The sequence below is a fragment of the Euphorbia lathyris genome, chromosome 10 (assembly GCF_963576675.1).
Source record: "Euphorbia lathyris chromosome 10, ddEupLath1.1, whole genome shotgun sequence".
Classification (NCBI taxonomy): Eukaryota; Viridiplantae; Streptophyta; class Magnoliopsida; order Malpighiales; family Euphorbiaceae; genus Euphorbia; species Euphorbia lathyris.
In genome coordinates this window covers 19,196,611-19,211,937 of record NC_088919.1, presented here as the reverse complement: position 1 = coordinate 19,211,937, position 15,327 = coordinate 19,196,611, and the positions used below count along the sequence as shown (strand labels likewise).

Here is a 15,327-nt window from a genome sequence, read left to right as displayed (position 1 = left end):
GAACTTGAACCAAGTTCATCATTTAAAATGAACCGAATATAAATATGTTAAAAGTTTGGTTGGGCTGGATTACAAGTATTTTCAAACGTAGTTATAATCAGTTAGTTTTAGTAGAATAATAAATTTAAGTGAAATAAATATATATACAGGGAGGTGAATGAACATGACATGGATTGCTGACCAATGAACAGAGGAAGCTTATTACATAGAATTAAAGAAAAGTATTTTAAAACACTCATTAATGTAAAAATGAGCCAATCAAGTACAGAGAGAGAAAGAGAGAAGCTACAAACCCTAATTTTCTAATTGGATTAGTAGTTGCTTTTTATTTGAGGAAAGAGAATAATTAAAAAATAATAAATAATAAAAGAAGCAAGGGGAAGGAAAAGTAGAAATAGAGATGAAAATAAGTAGACCGGGAAAGATGGTGGAAGGAATAGGTATAGTTGTGGAAGAAGAAGAAGAAGAACAAGTGCAGAACAAGAAGAAGAGAAGAGTCTTAGAGATGCGTAGAAAAGGAACCTTCTACTTTCTCCTCATCTTCCTCCTTTTGATTCTCATTTTGCCTCGACTTTAACCCTTTCCCTTGTTCACTTTCACTCTTTTTTTCTTCGTGATATGCTCCTATCCACCTGTGGATGCATTCTTGATCAATCTGGGGTTGGTTAGATTTTAGTAAGTTTCTCTGCTCTTCATTTACTAAACTATTTTTTGCTATTATTCTTCTTGTTTGCAAAATCTCAATCATTTATTACCATAGATTTTGGTGTAAATACTCAGATTTGTGGTATCATTGGGTCTTCCTCCTCGGATATATTTTCTGATACTTGGAGGATTTTCTTTGCCTTGCTTCCATTAAATCGGATCAATTAGATTAAAACTAAAAAAACAAAAAGAATTGTTTTCCTTAACACCTACCATTTTTATTGTGGGTTTCTTTACTTTCCAATCTTTTCAACCAAATATCCGATCGAGAGTCAACTGTAATTTTTTGTTGCTGGATTTTGGTATTCATACTAATTTAACAAAAAAGAGAAAAGAACAAGTTGGGGTCTACACTGGGTTGTAATTCGTGCTTGGGTTTTTTGCATTTTATGGGAGTACCTGATACTTCACTAACAGATCTAATAGTCAAGTTTAAGTCTTGGATATCTTGGGGGGAAAGCGATCTATCACCATCTTGTTTATCTGGTGAATTTGAAATGCCCAATAACGGTCTGAAAATGTGTTGTGAGTGTAATAGAAATTTCTCTGGGTTCTTCAATGGATACAACTGCCAATGTTGCGGTAGGTGGTTGTGCGTCAAATGTGCTGGCGGCTGTGAATCTGGGGCTGATGTTATTGAATCCAATGTTGCAAAAAGGAATGGTGATTACAGGGACATTATGAAATCCTGCAAGTTCTGCAATGGTAGAAAGAATAATGAGAAAGTCTATCCTTCAGAGTCTCCTCGAGACAGTCCTGAGCCTCCTTCCCCTTCCTTTAGTGGTGATTCGATCCATAGTGATCGCCTTGTCCACTATCTTGAATCTAGGGATTGTGGCTTTTCTCCCCTAGCCGTAACCAGCCGGAGTATGAACTCTTTTAGTCCTCATCCTTCTCCAGTCTCTCTTCGTCACTCTCCCAGCAGGTAATTTTTTTTTTAGTTTAAATTAGAATTTGCATGCCTTAGTATTTCTTTTTTCCTTTCTGTTGGAGGATTTTTTTTTTTTAAGTTGGTATTGTGGATTTTGTGTATATTTACCTGATGTAGGAGTGATGAAGAAGAGGTAGAGGATTCAGGGAACCACTTTTATAGCCCATCAAGTGAATACTGCCATGATGTGTCTGATATAGATTCAAGTAGTGTTAGTGCTAGATATGAGTTCTACAGTTGTAAATCACTGGGATCAAGTCCCTTAGACAGCCCTTCTAGGATTGATTTTACTTCCTATAGAGTTGGGCATTTTGTACAGCAGGGACAACACAAAATACAATTGTCCGGGAATGATGGTCCCTTTGATCAAGAAAATACGGCTATTTTAAGAAGGCCTGTCAAAGGGACTGAGGATCCGCAACATACTGATGATTACTCTGATAACCAATATGACAAGCCTCAAAAACCTTTGGATTTTGAAAGTAATGGGCGTATTTGGCTGCCGCCACCTCCTGAGGACGAGAATGATGAGGCAGATAGCAATTTCTTTGCGTATGATGACGAAGATGATGATATTGGGGACTCAGGTGCAATATTTTCATCCACTAGTAGCCTCTCTGGTATGTTTCCTTTGAAGGAGAAACATAATGAGTGTAACAAGGAGCCTCTCAGAGCTGTGATACAAGGACATTTTAGGGCTCTTGTGTCCCAGCTTCTACAGGGAGAGGGTATCAAAACCTGCAAAGAGGACACTGGTGAGGACTGGCTTGACATAGTTACAACAATAGCATTGCAAGCTGCAAATTTTGTGAAACCAGATACCAGAAGAGGAGGCAGTATGGATCCTGTTGATTATGTAAAGGTTAAATGTATAGCATCAGGAAGTCCAAGTGATAGGTATAATTTCGTGTAACCTCTTGCAGATGTTTCATGCTTTTCTACTCTCAAAAATTTTCCTTACATTTTCAAGTCATTAATCTTGTAAGTTGTGAAATTGTTTTGCATTTGCAGTACCCTTGTGAAGGGAGTAGTTTGTACAAAAAATATAAAGCATAAGCGCATGACTACACAATACAGAAATCCCAGATTACTTCTTTTAGGAGGTGCACTTGAATACCAGAGTGTTGTGAATCAATTGGCATCATTTAATACATTGGTGCAACAGGTACCTTTATTACTACATTGCTGTGTTGTTCCCGCCTGGATGAAAGAGATAAAATGAAGTTCCTTATTTTGTCTTTTATAGGAAAATGATCATCTTAAGATGATTATTGCAAAGATACAGGCACTTCGCCCAAATGTTCTGCTGGTAGAGAAGAGTGTATCTCCGTATGCCCAAGAATATCTACTGGCAAAAGAAATTTCTTTGGTGCTCAATGTGAAAAGGCCATTGCTGGAGCGGATAGCACGGTGCACTGGTGCTTTTATTAGTCCATCAATTGATAATATATCTACAACACGATTGGGGAATTGTGAACTTTTTCGGGTAGAGAGAGTGTCTGAAGATCATGAGACAACTAATCAGTTTAACAGGAAGCCATCTAAAACATTGATGTTCTTTGAAGGGTGTCCTAGGCGTTTGGGATGCACGGTAATGTCTTATATTCTATATCATTATTGGTCCTCACTCAATGAATTCCTGAAACATATTGGCACATATCTTTTTCCATGCTTTATGTGGATTTTGTTCTCATATACTCCTGAACCTTGTCCTAAAGGTGATATATTCTGAAATTTTGGCTATAACTTGTGTATACAGTTTTTATATTGTTTTGTAGTTTTCTTGCTATTTACTCTAACTCATCACTCTATGGAGGGTGAATTCCTGAAATGGATTTGTGGGGATACAATCCAAAGATGTTATGTAGTTCTCCTGCTATTTTCTTTATAACTCATAACTCTATAGAGGGTGAATTCCTGAAATGGATTTGTGGGGATACAATCTATAATCTCCTTTTGCCAAAGATGTTTTGTATATGCACTCTAAATATAGGCCAAGTAATTGGGACGGCAGATAGGAACTCCTTGCTACTTCACATCTTGAAGTGACTACTTCAATGATTGGGATTTGTCACTGAACTGGTTTATTTCGAAGGTTTTATGTATAGTTTTGCTATATTGTTGTATTTTGTTTCCGATTGGCTGGAAAAGGGTTCATTGAAGTTTTGACTTGATTACTCTGTCATATATGATATATCTGTCTTTGCCATTGCCAGTTTTTTTTTTTTTTGAAATAAGATTCCATTACTGATCTAAGTGGTACCTAACGTGTTTACAAAAGTCTGCACATTTTGTGAACTTTTTTTTTTTTTCATAAATTTTTGTTACAATTGGATAAGAATGCATTGAATTACTAAATATTTTTCTTGGTTGTTTCCTTTTATAATTTACAAATATTTAAGGAAAAAGAAAAAAGAAAACTATGCAGACTTCTAGATTTTTCTTTGGTAATTGGCAGTCCTTTTTAAACCTCTTTGAATTAGAGAAGCTTCTTTTCTATTGAGAATTCAGCTGTACATGGGATAGAAAAGATGTGGGATCAGTGAAAATATATTGAGAATGACAAGAGTTTGATGTTGGCTGGTGTTACTGTGATTTTCTAAATTACTTTTAGCAGGTTTCAAAGATCAAAATAATGAAGGTTAAGAAATGGTTCCACACTCCCTATTGGGGGTTTTATGAACCAAAGATATGATGAAAACAGGCGCTGCATTATTCTTTCCTTGGGTTGGTTAATTCTGGTTCTTTAGTGAATGATTTAGAATATATTGGCTAAATTATGCTTCATTGCTGCACTGACTTCTACTATCTTTCTCATAAAATTTGCTGAAATTGTACATCAAGTTTCATTTTTTAATGCTTCTCTTAAAATGAGGCTGTTAAAACACTTGGTGTCTTAATGTGCCATGTGTTGCAAATGTAATTATCTTGTTAGTACATCTCGCATAGCTTCACACCGAAATATATTACATGGTGGTGTTCTGCAGTTTGACGATTATATATCCTTACAGCTTATAGAATACGTACTTGAATGACTCATCAAGTAGTATTTTGTTAGGGATAAACATTGCATCCTAGTTTTTACTTGTTGATATTTGCTGATTATCTTGTAGTCAAACTAGAAGCTAAAATTCTCATTATTAGAAATTTCTTGACCTAGTGGTATTGCATTGCCTCATTTCTTTGGTCAACAGTGAAGTTGTATAACATTTTTATTTCTCTGATCTAGTCGTTCTGGCCTATTTGTAGGTCCTGCTTAGAGGAACATGCCGTGAAGAACTAAAAAAGGTTAAGCATGTGGTTCAATATGCAGTTTTTGCAGCCTATCATTTGTCCCTTGAGACTTCCTTCCTTGCTGATGAGGGTGCAAGTCTTCCTAAAATGACCCTTAAACCCTCGATTGCTAAACCAGAAAAGACAGCAGCTGATGACATAGTTGATGCCTCTGGCCATGATGAGGGACCTGGGGATCCAAAACCAGAGCCTGAAGGATTATTTTGCAATCTTTCTCCTTTTTTGCCCAATCCCACGGACTGTACATTTGAGAATACACTTTCTGATGTGTGCCATGATGATCAATTGGACTCATTTGCTATCAGTCAAGGTGAGGATCAGAAGTTGGCTCTGTTTTCTTCTGGTGTTAAAAATCCTTCACAGTCAGAATTGCAAGTTGTTGCTGAAGAGGAAATTCAGAGGCAGACTCATGAGTCTGCTAAATCTGAGAGGATTGATGAAGATGAAATCTCAAGTGAATATTTCTCAGCCACTGACACTAACCAAAGCATATTAGTATCATTTTCAAGCCGCTGTGTGCTGAAAGGAACTATATGTGAACGCTCTAGGCTACTTCGCATAAAGTTCTATGGATCTTTTGACAAGCCACTTGGAAGATATCTACGTGATGACCTGTTTGAACAGGTGATTTATCTTGCGTTTCCTTTATCTTCTTATGTATGATTCCGCACTTTTGTTTGTAACATAAGTATTAATGGATTTCTCTTCACCAGACATCTTATTGTGGGTCTTGTAAGGAGCCAGCCGAAGCACATGTTCTTTGTTACACTCACCAGCAAGGAAATCTTACGATCAATGTTAGATCCCTTTCCTCTGTAAAGTTGCCCGGTGAAAGAGATGGAAAGATATGGATGTGGCACCGTTGCCTAAGGTGTGCTCATACAGATGGTGTCCCACCAGCAACTCTTAGAGTAGTTATGTCAGATGCAGCTTGGGGACTTTCTTTTGGGAAGTTTTTGGAGCTGAGCTTTTCAAACCATGCAACTGCTAATCGTGTGGCTCCCTGTGGTCATTCTTTGCAGCGAGACTGCCTTCGATTTTATGGGTAAAATATTAGTTTATGATCAATGCTTATTTGCTATTGCGTGTAATTCTTTGTAATCAATGAAAAGTTTTATCTGGCAGGTTTGGGAGCATGGTTGCGTTCTTCCGTTATTCTCCCATTGATATATTAAACGTTCATTTACCCCCATCAATGCTTGAATTCAATGGCCATATTCAGCAAGAGTGGATCAAAAAAGAAGCAGATGAGGTTTTTTTTTTCTTTTCTTTTTTTTCCCTAGAAGTCTTAGCTGTGAATTGAGTTCAGTAGTTTGTGTGTGCTTCTGAGTTTGTTTTATTTATTTCGTTTGAAACCTCTTGCATGCAGCTTTTGGGCAACATGGAAGCCTTCTATGCAGAAATATCCGACGTACTTGATAACATGGAGGAGAAAAGTAAGTGTTCTGGAAGTGAAATGTCAGATATGAACGAGTTACAGAATCACATCATGGAGCTGAAAGATCAACTTAAAAAGGAAAGAGATGATTACAGTGTAAGTGCGCTCAAGATAATACTATTAGATGCATAATCTTTGCCCTTAATTAATCTTTTACAGAATCAAATAATGCTTCAAGTTGTGAATCTTGTAATGTATCTCTTGTGAACAGGGCGTTCTTCAAGTGAATATAGTGGGAACTTCACATGTGGGTCAGAGAACTTTGGACATTCTAGAACTTAATAACTTGAGGCGTGCTCTTATTATTGGTTCACATGTTTGGGATCGTCAGCTTTATTCATTGGACTCTCTTCTCAAGACAAATGCTGTTGTCAAGGCTATACATGGGGAGGCACAGCTGAAAGAGTTAAGAAGTGATACATCAGGTAAGGACTGCAAGCTTGAGTATGGAGAAAATGTCTCCGGCTATTCAAAACCACAGGACTCTTTTGGGAATGACCTGTTGTCTGATCCAAATAAGAGTGGTCCCTCTTCTCAACATGTTACTGAACATTCTAGATTGCCTTCTAATCATTATAACAGAGAGGAGGAACTCCTTTCAAATGGGGAAATTACTGTGGATAATACATTATCAGACGGCATTCCCTCCAAAGCATCCACTCTCTATGACAGAATTGATTCTGCATGGACGGGTACTGATCAAGTCATCACCAGCATTCAACCTCCACATACATCTCAGACAGATGGATTCGAAGTAGGGTCTGTTAAGCAGATAAATGTTAGCGAGAATCCTCCTTTTAAAAGGATGCTGGCACCAGTAAGAGTTAATTCTTTCGACTCTGCATTGAGGGTCCAGGACAGAATCCGGAAGGGATTGCCTCCTTCTTCATTGTATTTATCGACTATTAAATCATTCCATGCATCTGGAGATTACAGGAGTATGGTTAGAGACCCTGTTTCAAATGCAATGAGGACTTACTCCCAAACATTGCCGATGGAGGGACAGAAATTGAATTTAATGCATAGTTCTGCACCCTCATTTGTCTTGTCTGCATCTCATATGGCTGGAGGAGCTCGGTTGTTACTTCCTAAGAGGAGCCCAAATGATATCGTTATTGGCGTATATGACAATGATCCTGCCAGCATAGTTTCGTATGCCCTTAGTTCCAAGGAATATGATGACTGGGTGTCTGACAAGTCAAATGAGACTGATGGGAGCTGGAGTGTGAATGAACAATGCAAAGAAGATTCTACAACTTCCACATTGTCAGCTTGGCAATCTTTTGGTTCTTCGGACTTGGATTATATCCGTTGTGGGAGTTATGTGTCTGAAGACCCTTCACCATCCATCAGTACACTGTTTACAGATTCCAAAAGATCTCCACATTTAACAATATCTTACGCAGATGATTCTTCGATAACTGGAGGCAAAGTAAAGTTTTCTGTCACTTGTTACTTTGCTAAGCAGTTTGAGTCTCTGAGGAAGAACTGCTGTCCCAGTGAAGTTGATTTCATACGTTCATTGAGTCGCTGCGAGAGATGGAGTGCACAAGGGGGAAAAAGCAATGTATATTTTGCCAAGTCATTGGATGAGAGATTCATTATAAAGCAAGTTAAAAAAACAGAGTTGGACTCTTTTGAGGAATTTGCATCGGAGTACTTCAAATACTTGACAGATTCTCTTAGCTCAGGAAGTCCTACATGCCTTGCAAAAGTTCTTGGTATTTATCAGGTAATGTAATTTGATGTTTGAAGTTGAGATGGTTTGGTTGTGAAAGTTTTTCTTATTAGTGTGCACTGTTTTATGATGGCAGGTTAGTGTAAGGCACTTGAAAGGTGGCAAGGAAATGAAGATGGATCTGATGGTGATGGAAAATCTGTTTTACCAGAGAAATATTTCCAGGGTCTATGACCTTAAAGGTTCTTCCCGGGGACGCTATAATCCAGATACAAGTGGGACAAACCAAGTATTGCTAGATACGAATCTGGTAGAAGCTCTACGTACAGAACCGTTATTTCTTGGAAGTAAAGCGAAGAGAAGCCTAGAGCGAGCCATATGGAACGATACGTCTTTTTTGGCGGTAAGAAATAATAATTGTTATATTGGTAAATGAATGGATAATGTTTGGTATTGTATTGTATTGTATTGATTTGAGTTGGTGGGTGCAGTCAGTGGATGTTATGGACTATTCATTGCTGGTAGGGGTGGACAAGGAGAGGAAGGAGCTGGTATTAGGTATAATTGATTTCATGAGACAGTATACATGGGACAAGCATTTAGAGACATGGGTAAAGGCATCTGGTATACTTGGTGGCCCTAAAAATGCAGCCCCAACCATTGTTTCTCCTAAACAATACAAGAAGAGATTCAGAAAAGCTATGACTTCTTATTTTCTTACAGTGCCTGATCACATTCTTTCTATTGAAAAATAAGTAGAAATTTTTCACCTCAAAGAGGAAAGGGTTGAGAGATCTTTGTACATGTGTTTTTTTGGTATATGTGCAAAAGAGTCACCTCAAAGACGGTTTCTTTCTTTTTATATGATTTATTTGTATCAACACCCTGTTTGTCGATAAAGGGGAAAAGAAAAAGAAGTTACATGTCATGTGCTAGTGCTTACTTACAACTTGTTTATGGATCAGATTCAACAAGCAAAGCAGCAACTTCAGCATTAAGCAAAGTTGCATTATGAATGCTTTCTTTCTTCCAAAGCAAACAAAAAGGAAAGAAACAAATTGTCATTTAATTAAACAAAACAATATTAAGAGATCATAATTGCTAAGGCATAATTTATTTCGTGGTATATTAAAATTGGTTTTTATTTGTCTTGACCTTTTGAGAGTGAGATTCAGTTGTATTTCTGTGTGTATATAGGCTTAATGCATCCACCCCTTGAAATTATCATATATCTAGCCTTTTTTTTTATAGTTACCTAGTCAAATTGAAGAACCGTGATTACGCACTAGAAGTTTCACTCAACCTAAGCCATGTGTCGTTTTTTTTTTGCCATATCAGTCAAATGCGGAAAGACTAACTCTTAAATGTTATAAATCTATCTTCTCATCATTTCTCATCATTGATTCTCATACTACTTTCTTCATCTTTCACTATTTTGTATTCACTCGAAATCGAAAGGAAACAACGTTCTTCATCTTTCACTATTTTGTATTCACTCGAAATCGAAAGGAAACAACGCATGCAAAATTGGAGATTTCTAGGGTTTCAACATTGCGAACAACAAAAAATTTAGGGTTTAGAGGAACGTAGACAAGCTTGATTTCAACACGCTTACAGTTGAGGTTAGTATTCTACTTGAGTTCTATATCATGTATTTGGTTGTTAAAATATTGTTAGCCCTGTAATGTGGAACTTAGGTGTTTTGGTTACGAAAAAGAAACGACAGAATAAATCAAAGAAGATGAAGAACTAATCGAAAAAGAAAAAGCGAAATAAGAAATCAAACTAGAAGAAGAATAAGAAAAACAAACAGATCAGAGGAAAAAGAGGAAGAAAAGATTGAAAGGATGAACGACAAATCAAAGGATTAAAGATTTTACCGTTAGGTATAATAAATTAGGATTTTACCATTTGGAAGAGAAAAGAGAATTCTCTTTTTCACGCACCTCATAATGTTCACTTCAGAGATTGAGTTAAGTGACAAAATAATACAAGTTTAAGAATGACAGAAATATTAAACTTTATATATATATATATATATATATATATAAGGCAAAAAACATATTTAAGCCCTTGAACTTTATTTGTTTTAAGGATCAAGCCCCTGATCAATTATTTTTCCATATTGAGCCCCTGAACATTGATTTTGTTATGGTTTAGATCCTTATTTAACTTTTTTGTCGAGTTTAGGAGATGAGAAGATCGATTTGGCAATTCTAATGTTGAAAATCACAAAATGGGAGAGAAGAAAATCGAGTTTGGAAGAATATACTGAAAATTAATTTCTATCATTTCGTTTTAATTTTTAATTTTTATCTCTCCTAGTCAAAGAAATCTTTTTTTTTATTTGTCCATGTCAACAAGCCGAATCGCCCTAACGATATATGCAGTCTAAACTCGACAGAAAAGTTAAATAAGGGCCAAATCCATAACAAAATCAATAATCAGGGGTTCAATGTGGAAAAATAATTGATCAGGGGCTTGATCTTTAAAACAGGTAAGGTTCAGGGGCTTAAATATGCTTTTTGTCTATATATAACTTAAACTCTATAAACATTTACATAGATTGACATGTCATCCACATACCTTGATGACGTGTCAAAATTTTAAAAATGAATTTTTAACATGATAATTCTTATTGTGCCATGTTTTTTAGAAGCTCTTATTTTAATATTAATTATCTTACCGATATTACATTTTTCTCTTCTCTTTCTGTAGTTACAAAACTGTTTTTATTTTCGATTCGCTTGTTATTTTAGTAAATAAAAGTTTAGGTAAGAATAAGTCTATCCAATCCAATGGTAAAAAGGAAACTACAAATAGGATTTACATCATTCAAATTATTTTTAGGTATTGGGACATTTCATTGTTCTTCATTTATACATGAAATACAAGTGGACTAATGACTCATGGCTGTGTAGAGTTAGAGATAATAACATTGTGTTAATGAATATATATTCCTAATCAAATTTCTGTTTCACATAATTCATGGATATTTATGAGTATCCTTATCTTTTAAAATTAAGGATGTAAAACTTATTAGACGCTAATTGGACGAACATAACCATCAGGAATTAGTTTATTTTTTTTTTTGGTAAGAAAGGAAAGGAAAAAAACAAAACCAACAAAAAACCTACACCGGGATCAGTCTAGGAAGGCTGACCCCAATCCTATCCTCTAGGAGAGAAGGCAAAAGAAAAGAAGGAGGAACAGAGAGGGTAGAAACACTTAACATTCTCCCATGCCCAGCAGCTGCTAAGCGATCCGCCACGCGGTTTTGCTCCATAAAAATATGGGAGAAATTAAGATACTCAAAGGCAGGACGAAGCCTTAAAATAGCTTTGATGAGATTCTGGCTCTTCAGACAAACAGCCTGGCTATCTGAAATCTTGTTAATAGCCTCCAGATTATCAGATTCCACCGAGAGCTTTTTAACACCCATGCGAATGGCGAGTTTAATACCTGACAAGATACCCCAGATTATCAGGAATTACTTTATTAATCGAATATTTGTAATTTCTTATTTTTATTAATCAATAAAAAACAAATTATTATGTACTAAAATACAATTAAAAAATATATTGCACTATCTAAAAACAATAATATAGAAATACATATATGTTTAAAAATGCATAGCCAATAATATTTACACAACAATATCATTAAAACAACTTGCACAAGTAAGAAATAATATATAGATAATATAATACGATCAAAACTTATGAAATCATATGTTTATCATGAAAACAAGGAGAACACTATTAAATAATCCACCTAAATAATAAACACAATTTACCAACAATCATCAACAACATTCAAAAGTAAATTATAATGAAGCAAAAATATGTATAAAAAGCCTACTTTTTTTTTTGTTTCGATCGGGACTTAGGTGCTCCCTAGGCAACAAAAAAAACAAACGATTAATAAAAAAACCCGGAACAAATTCTCGACTTCCAACCCGTAAATGGTGCCGAAGTATAGTTTAAAGGCAAAAAGTATCATTAGGCCCCTGATCTTTCATTTTTTGGTTCATTAAACTCTTAATCTTTTATTTAGATACATCAAGCTCCTGATCATTTATTTTTGGTCTCATTAAGCACTTGATGACCAAAAAAATTAATTTTGAACATAAAATTCGGTTAACAGACTGTTATTCATTGCATATACATTCGAAATTTGTATTTTTTCACTGTTTGAAAGCAGTTGGATGTGTAATGTGGTTGTAGGAAAACTGTAAAAAATTCCAACTGTAAAAAATATTTTTTTTAAGGGTAATTAATTTATTAGTCCCTATATTTTGACAAAACACACTGTTTAGTCCCTATATTTTCAAAAACACACACTAAAGTCCCTAAAGTTTTGCTCGGTGAACTGTTTAGTCCCTAATGTTTTTCTTGGTGAACTGTTTAGTCCCTGCCGTTAGACTCTCATGAAGATTCTGTTAGTCAATTTGGATTTGTGTTCTTCTTTTCCTTTATTTTGCTTTCCTTTAAACTCTAATGCATCTGAAATCAACTTTGAGTGTTCTTGTTCTTAATTTTCTTCTTAATCGTTCAAATTCGTAAGCGTTGAGTCTGTTCTTTTTATTGTTCTCCATGCAAATAGCTTCTTCTTCTAAATTGGATTACTCTTCTGAAGTTTGAAGGTAAATAGTAAAGGGTAATTTAGTCATTTCCGAAGTCATAAACGGTAAAAAATGTAACAAACAGACGGAAGGACTAAACAGTTCACTGAGAAAAAGGTTAGGGACCTTACCATGTGTTTTTGAAAATACAGGGACTAAACAGTGTGTTTTGTCAAAATATAGGGACTAATAAATTAATTACCCTTTTTTTAATAATGTCAAATACAGATGAAGTTAATAACGTATTTTTAACCGAATTTTATATTCATAACTTACTAAATTGGTTATAAAGGGTTTAATAAGACAAAAAATAAATGATAAAGGCTTAATGTATCAAAATAAAGGATCAAGGTTTAATGAACCAAAAAATGAAAGATCATCTAGTGATGTTTTTTTTTGGCCTAGTTTAAACAACCATTTTTTAACACTGGTTAAAATATATAAATTAAATTGGTCTTCTTCTTCCTAATCGATTTTTTTTTTCCAAAGAAGTATATACATATAATATATATAAACTTATTCACTGTAATTTTATTTATTAATAAGGTATTGTTAATATTTTGTAATAGAAATAAAAAGGATCCGGATAGAGATTATAAAAAAAAAAAATAGTACTAATAAATACCGATTTTTTTTTTATAAAATAGATGATGATTTTTTTCACATCTTAAAAAAAATAAAAAAAGAAAATCACTACTGTAAAAAAAAAAAAGCACTCAAATCAATCCTTTTTTTTTTTGTTTTCTATACGGATAGATGTATCCTTTTTAATAATTAGTGAAACGTTTAAAAATTAAATTATGGTTGATTTAAATAAACAGAATCTGAAACGTTTCCTTGAAGTCAGAAGAAGTGAAGCTCCAGTCTATATAAAACAAAACCAGCACCTGTTATTTCCAATTATTGGAAAAATTCACAACCTTTTCGTTTTCTTCTTTCTCTACTCTGTGAGAAGATATGAAGACACCTATGGAAATTGCAATCAAAAGACTTCAGGTCTTAGTTCAAGATACACTCGTAAGTATGCTAATTTTTTTTGTTATGTTAATTATCAACTTCAACTCTAAAACAAACATTTGGAGAGGCAAAGGGACAAACGGGAAAAAGAATTGAGAGCCCAAATTCAAGAACAGAAGTTGAGAATTTCGGAGGCTAAGAATGAAGTTACTATTACCAAGGTGATATAAATTCTTTTAATAAATAAATATGAATCATTCATCATTTCGCTGTTTGGATCATTTAGGAAAAGGAAGCATTACTGGAAGCTGAGTTGAAGGAAACTAGAGAAGAAGTTTATGAGTTGGATGCTCTAAATGGACTTCTTATTGTTAAAGCGAGGAAGGCAAAAAATGAACTGCAGGATGCTCGAAAGGAATTAATAAATGTATGTAAACTCTTTTTTTTTTTTTTTTTTAAATGAAATGTAGACAGACAGACACAAACTTATTAATGTCTAATTTGTTGTACAGATGCTGAAAGAGGTTGAGTCAGGTATTGGTGTAAAGAAGATGGGAAATCTTGATTCTGAATAGACCTGTTCAAAAGCCCATTGGCCCGCCCAGCCCGTCCAAGCCCACTCTTTAAAGACTGGACTTGGACGTATATGTTTCGTAATAGGTCCGGCCCGCTCCAAGCCCGCGTAGGTCCGAATACATAGTAGGTTGGGCTTGGGATTTGTCTCAAAACCCAGGCCCAACCCAGCCCGGCCCGAAATTTTAATAATAACTTTAATTTAATAAATTTTATAGTTTAATAAACTTTATATTCCAAAAATAAAAATTTTAAATTTCATCAACATAAAAATTTCCTAACCATATATCTTTTAGAATTGATGAACATGTACATATTTTTTTATTACTGTTTTATTTATTACTATCAAATGAGTATTTTTTTATTTATTTAGGATGACGTTAATTGATTTTTATTGGAGTAATTCTCTAAAGTTTAGTTCATTGTATTGTATGTTAGATAAAATGGCTTTAGTGTTGAATAAGAAATAGCTTTAAAAGTGTCGGTATATTTGTCATTAACCTCTTTGCTCTCAAGAGCATATTTACAATCCCACATGGGAAACAAACAACCCTTTGAGTGAGTATATATAGAATTGGGCTTTAGAAGCCTTTAAATTGTGTTAAGAAGGTTTTAGCAAATATACCACACGCGCGCGCTCGCTCGTTCGTTCGCGCGACGCCCGACCAACTGGACTGGGCCCGAATTTTATTTTTATTTCTATCCGTTTTAACTTGTTTGAATTTTTCTTCAACGTTTTAATCAGTAAAAAACGGAACCTTATTTTTCTCCTGGTCTTACTCCACCTTCTAACGTGTAAGTGAACGTTCCAACGTTCTTATTTCAGAAGGCTATAAATACATGAGTTTCCAGTTTCTTCAACACAGTTTTTTCGATATTCCTCTTTAATCAAACTTTCTGGACACTTAAAATAACCTTTTGCTGTTCTATTATCTTCGACCTTGAGTGCACAGGTTCTTCTGTGTTAACCTTGGGGAGCGACCGGAATTACAGATTGCACCTAGGTCTGCCGAAATCGCTTTCAAGGCAGTGGCAACCGCCGCGGCACAGCTCGATTTCTATTCATTCCAATCGTATTTTCTGTAACCCTTATATAGTTTCTCTCAATTTGAAAGCGAGTTTCTATT

General features: G+C 34.9%; 1 protein-coding gene and 1 long non-coding RNA gene across 2 annotated transcripts; both read left to right on the top strand.

Moving 5' to 3' along the window:
- Positions 1-273: 273 nt before the first annotated feature.
- On the top strand, positions 274-9,200 carry LOC136208857 (putative 1-phosphatidylinositol-3-phosphate 5-kinase FAB1C). The gene is made up of 11 exons (XM_066000114.1): positions 274-1,630; positions 1,754-2,533; positions 2,648-2,801; positions 2,883-3,227; positions 4,886-5,554; positions 5,644-5,975; positions 6,056-6,182; positions 6,300-6,464; positions 6,580-8,100; positions 8,183-8,449; positions 8,538-9,200. The coding sequence occupies exons 1-11, from the start codon at positions 1,095-1,097 to the stop codon at positions 8,799-8,801; spliced, it is 5,160 nt and encodes a 1,719-aa protein (XP_065856186.1). The 5' UTR covers positions 274-1,094; the 3' UTR covers positions 8,802-9,200.
- A 4,609-nt stretch (positions 9,201-13,809) lies between these two features.
- Positions 13,810-14,199, top strand: LOC136208841 (uncharacterized). The gene is made up of 3 exons (XR_010677296.1): positions 13,810-13,848; positions 13,914-14,054; positions 14,140-14,199. It is a non-coding gene; the product is annotated as an uncharacterized lncRNA (long non-coding RNA).
- The last annotated feature ends 1,128 nt before the right edge of the window (positions 14,200-15,327 follow it).

Bases quoted from the DNA above. Each gene is read 5' to 3' on its own strand.
- LOC136208857 (XM_066000114.1), top strand. From the start codon at position 1,095: ATGGGAGTACCTGATACTTCACTAACAGATCTAATAGTCAAGTTTAAG. The intron at 1,631-1,753 runs GTAATTTTTTTT...TACCTGATGTAG, and splicing joins CTTCGTCACTCTCCCAGCAG to GAGTGATGAAGAAGAGGTAG. The intron at 5,976-6,055 runs GTAAAATATTAG...TTTATCTGGCAG, and splicing joins GACTGCCTTCGATTTTATGG to GTTTGGGAGCATGGTTGCGT.